At 47.0% G+C, this 4857-nt stretch overlaps 1 protein-coding gene across 2 annotated transcripts; it reads left to right on the forward strand.

Moving 5' to 3' along the window:
- Window positions 929-3381, forward strand: LOC8070848 (ethylene-responsive transcription factor ERF115). 2 transcript variants are annotated; one of them, XM_021462426.1, is made up of 2 exons: window positions 929-1648; window positions 2160-3381. In XM_021462426.1, the coding sequence occupies exons 1-2, from the start codon at window positions 1540-1542 to the stop codon at window positions 2885-2887; spliced, it is 837 nt and encodes a 278-aa protein (XP_021318101.1). In that variant the 5' UTR covers window positions 929-1539; the 3' UTR covers window positions 2888-3381. The 2 variants fall into 2 exon arrangements, with proteins under 2 accessions (XP_021318101.1, XP_002446358.2); XM_002446313.2 differs by having other exon boundaries at window positions 932-1648; window positions 2163-3381.

Raw genomic sequence — 4857 nt, forward strand, 5'->3', positions numbered from 1 at the left:
GTAGAGAGCACTAGAAAAATGTAGGTCCACAACTTGCTAGAGTAGATTATATTATTGTTTTTCTACAAAAAAATAAGTAAAGCTTGAGATTTAAAGTTATAGAAATCCAACTCGCCCTTTACCCTTCTTAGGCATTATGTGGGCTAGAACTCAAGGTTTCTTTCAATTTCTTCATCACTCATCCGTCTAGTTTTTACGTTCTTCTAAGTTTTTGCTTGTTTTGACTTAGTGTCTTCTACGGATTTCACATCACTTGTTTTATTTTATCCCTAGGATCTAAATAAACATGTCTAACACATCACACATGTTAATCTTATTGATCATGTATATCATTTGAATCAACAAAAGGACCATAGACATGGAATAGGGCCATGTTGCTATATCTCATTGTTAATGCCTGTTGTGGCCGGTGGTGTCCTTGCCACCTTGCTGTCCTGCCTCATTGCTACTACCAATAACTTCTTTAATTAGATATAAAAATATTACCATTCTCCTGAATTTTTTTGTTCTTAGAGCGTGTATAAAATATAAAGATACTCTTGAAGAGTAGAAAGGTGTCTAGAATGGTTTTATTTAAACGGCTCCAAATAATGATAGCAAGGAGTACGGACGGCAAACATACTCGCTCTAGTCTACTACTGCTACTCGCCAGGTGTTTTTTTTTTGTTTGATAAACGCGAGGTAATTTTTTTTTTTTTACAACACTCGCGAAGGCCTGCCCGAGGGGATGGAGGCGCCACTATCTTGTCTTTTCGCTAATAAAGCGATCCTCCTAGACAAAGCCCCAAGTTACAAGACAACTTTTTCTTTTATCCTTTCGGAAACTAAGCTCACAGGACCAAATATACATATATTTTCGCAACAAAAAATATAAATATATATATATATAGGAACTAAGTGCAAAAGGTTTTATTTTCCTCTTCCTCCTCCTCTCACTAGCCAACATATAGTAAATAAACAAATATTAAAGATAAAGAGAAGGCATTCTTCGCATCTCTCTTCTCTCTCCGCGTTCTTATCAGTAGCAAGCTCGGCACGTCATTGCACACTGCGACACCGAGCCGAGCGCGAGCCTCCCGTCCGAGAAGTCCAAATCTTCATCTCTCCCCGACGCATGCCCGGACCGACCGGTCCAGCTCTACCCACCGGAGGAGGAGGAGGCAGATCGACCGGCAGCTGACTAAGGTGGATCCGCGGCGGAGGCATGGCAAGAGGCCCCTACCCGCCGACGAGGAGGAAGAGGAGGAGGAGCTGCCCCCGGGCCCGCCGCCGCCGCCAAAGCACGAGCAGCTGGATCAGGAGGAGCCGCACCACGTCGACGTCTCACAGCTGCAAGCAGGAGCCACCTTTAGCGGCGGGGGGCCGTCGTCGTCGTCCGTCGTCGTCGGCGCGGCAGCCGCCGGCCCGTCGCCGGAGGCGTACGCGCAGTACTACTACTCGGCGCGCGCCGACCACGACGCCTCCGCCGTGGCCTCCGCGCTAGCCCACGTCATCCGCGCCTCGCCCGACCAGCACCTCCCGTCGCAGCAGGCGGCGGCCATGCTGTACGCCGCCGGCGCCCCAGGGCTGCGGCAGGGAGATCAACCGCAAGCGGCTGCGCACCACCATCCCGGTGGCCACGTCGCCGCCGCCGCCGAGGAGGAGCAAGGTACGCGCACGTAGCCATCCGTCCTCCTCTCATCGGTCGATGCAAGCAAGCTAGCATTACTCCTTGTCCTGTGTGCGCGCTCTGGATTGCGAAAGCATGGCACGCGCACGGCTTCCGTTCGATTATTAGGCCGTTTGGAAGCTTCGCACCGTCCAAATCACTGACACGTCCATCTCGATCCTGCCAGTAAATTACCAGCAGCTCTACGTACTTACTCCTTCCTAGCTGGTAGTAATCCGTGGGTGTGTTAATTTCTCGCTAATGAACTCTCGAGAAAGCACACGAACTGGTGGCGAGGATTAATTATCTTGCCAAGGAGAAGAATATTTTATGCGTACGAATACGTTAGCTGTGACGACGCAACGCGCGTACTCTCAGTCTCGCGACGACGATTTGATAATAAAAACTTGTAGTATGTGTCCACTGTCAAGACCAAGTAGTAGTAGTTAATTGAGGATGGCCATGTGTTTCGTGATAGCAGATTAGTAAACTAAGCATGTTTTGTGTGCAGCAGGTCGGAGGCGGCACTACCGAGGGGTGAGGCAGCGGCCGTGGGGCAAGTGGGCGGCGGAGATCCGGGACCCTAAGAAGGCGGCGCGGGTGTGGCTGGGCACCTTCGACACGGCGGAGGACGCCGCCATCGCGTACGACGAGGCGGCGCTGCGGTTCAAGGGCACCAAGGCCAAGCTCAACTTCCCGGAGCGCGTGCAGGGCCGGACCGACCTCGGCTTCCTCGTCACCCGCGGCATCCCGGCCGACCACCATCCGGCGGCGGTGACGCTGGCAGCAATGCCGCCGCGGCACCAGCACGGCCACCAGACAGTCGTGCCGTACCCTGACCTCATGCAGTACGCGCAGCTGCTGCAGGGCGGCGCCCGGGGCGGCGGTAGCGGCGGTGGTGACCACGCCGAGGCGGCTGCGGCGGTCCAGCAGGCGCAGCAGCAGCTCATGATGATGGGCGCGGGCGGCCGGGGCGGCGTCACCCTGCCCTTCTCATTCTCGCCGTCGTCGTCGTCCTCGTCGGCAACGCAGATACTGGACTTCTCCACGCAGCAGCTCATCCGGCCCGGCGGCCTCGGCCCGCCGTCGCCGGCGGCCGCGGCAATGTCGTCGTCGTCGGCCGCTGCTGCGGCGCCGTCCACGCCGTCGTCCACGACCACAGCAGCGTCCTCGTCGTCGCCCAGCGGCAGTGCATGGCCGTACGGTGGGGAGCACCACAGGAATAGAAAAGACGCGTGATCGACCGATCGAGCTGGCTGGCTGGCCGGGGGATATGCATGCAACTTGCAATGCCAAGGGAGAGAGGATCAGATCAACAAGTAGGTGTATGGACGGAGGAATGGAATATGCATGCAATATGGCCGGCGCGGGCGGGGTAAGTGGCAGCGACGATTTTTGGTGCAAACATTTGCATTTCTTGGCCCTTTAATTTCCACGTGGATATCTTTTTTTTTCCTGAAATGATCTTCTTTTGTTCATTTCTTGGAGGATCTACTTCATCACTGGATTAGAGAGAGAGAGAGAGAGAGAGAGCTAGTTAGGTAGCTGCTGCTAGGAGCTTGCTACTACTACCTTTTCTTCCTTTGCATGTCTAATGGTCTCTGCTGCTCACATCTTTAATTTTTGTTCATCAAGTGTCAACTAATTAATTACTTGTGCAAACTAATTAATCCAAAGCAAGAAGAGAGGAATCTTATTGATGCAATATATTGGGCACCCATGCTTTTTATTTCTCTCTCTCTCTCTCCCTATCACCAAATGATTGATTTATTCCTTTGTCGTCCATATATTGGTCGGAATATATCGCAAGCTCTCGTATGTTCTGTCTTATGTATTTTGGATTGTACAAAACGAACCACATCAATAGATGAACACTAGACGACTTGGCTACTAGGAACATTGTTTTGGGACACGATAATACCTATCAGAATTAATTATCTGATTTATTTAAGGGGAAAAGGGAATATTCCCAATTAGTAGTAACTTGTTATTAAAGATTTTGACTTTTTCCCTCATCGAAATCATTCTTTTTTTCCTGCTGTTTGCATTGCGCATTTGTTCTCTGTCTCTTTTCAGTTAGTTCCCCCTATATATACCTGATCTATATTCCCTTGTCTCTGAAGGATGTTCCTTATGTCCTTTTCAAGCCTAATTTACATGTGTCATAGAGTTGTGTGTTACGTACGTAATTGAGTACGTATAGCATCTTACAAACTCCAACCATTGCAATTTAATTATTTAATAAATTTAGGGGCTGGGGTGGGGGAATAACACTTGAAGTACTGCCATATATTAGAATCTAGCTAGAGAAAAGCAGCATATTAATTTATAATTAATACTTTAGATGTTTGGTGAACGCATTCCTTTTTATCATGAGATGCCTTGAGAGGATTTATCTGAAAGTAAATCAGCAAACCGAAAAATATATACATATATATACTTGTGTGCGCTGAAGTCATCCATTTTTTTTCCAGATGAATTCTGGCAGATATTCCAGCTATATATATATATATATATATATATATATATATATATATATATATATATATATATATATATATATATATATATATATATATATATATATATATATATATATACATATGCACCCTCTAATAAAGCATTATTGTGCGTGCATGCTTTGTTCTTGGCCGGTGCCATGAACATGCCTCTGCGGCCACGTAGACATTTAGCAAAAGTCAGAAATGTAGCTCTATTTTAATTTAACTAGTAGCTCGTAGATATTAAAAAAATGTGTAATTGTGATTTGGTGGCATGTGCCGAGATTTTTGCTAACCTGCCGACATGTGATATATGGTACCAACATATGGAGGAACCTAGCATCATCCGCCCATCCCATGCTTCTAGAAGCATATGGTGGTCAGGTATAGGCGATTAAATGCCAAATTAATTGTTGACACAACTGTATTTTTAATTTATTGGTATATCAATACAACTTTCCAAGCATCCAGCTAGCAATGAACAAATGAAGATATATGCATCCATCACATGCATACAAGTATGGTCTACTTGATTTAATTTACAAGAATATAGCTAGTGTATTCTGAATTGAGTTTGTATCTGGATTATTATGTTTTTTGTTGTTTTACTGAACTTTTGGTTCTTCCAAAACTACTTCTTTTACCCCAATAATTATTTGCTTACACATAGCCAGCATTATTTGTCTTTGTGTGGTTATTATCCAAGTT

Source organism: Sorghum bicolor, chromosome 6, assembly GCF_000003195.3.
Source record: "Sorghum bicolor cultivar BTx623 chromosome 6, Sorghum_bicolor_NCBIv3, whole genome shotgun sequence".
Lineage (NCBI taxonomy): Eukaryota > Viridiplantae > Streptophyta > Magnoliopsida > Poales > Poaceae > Sorghum > Sorghum bicolor.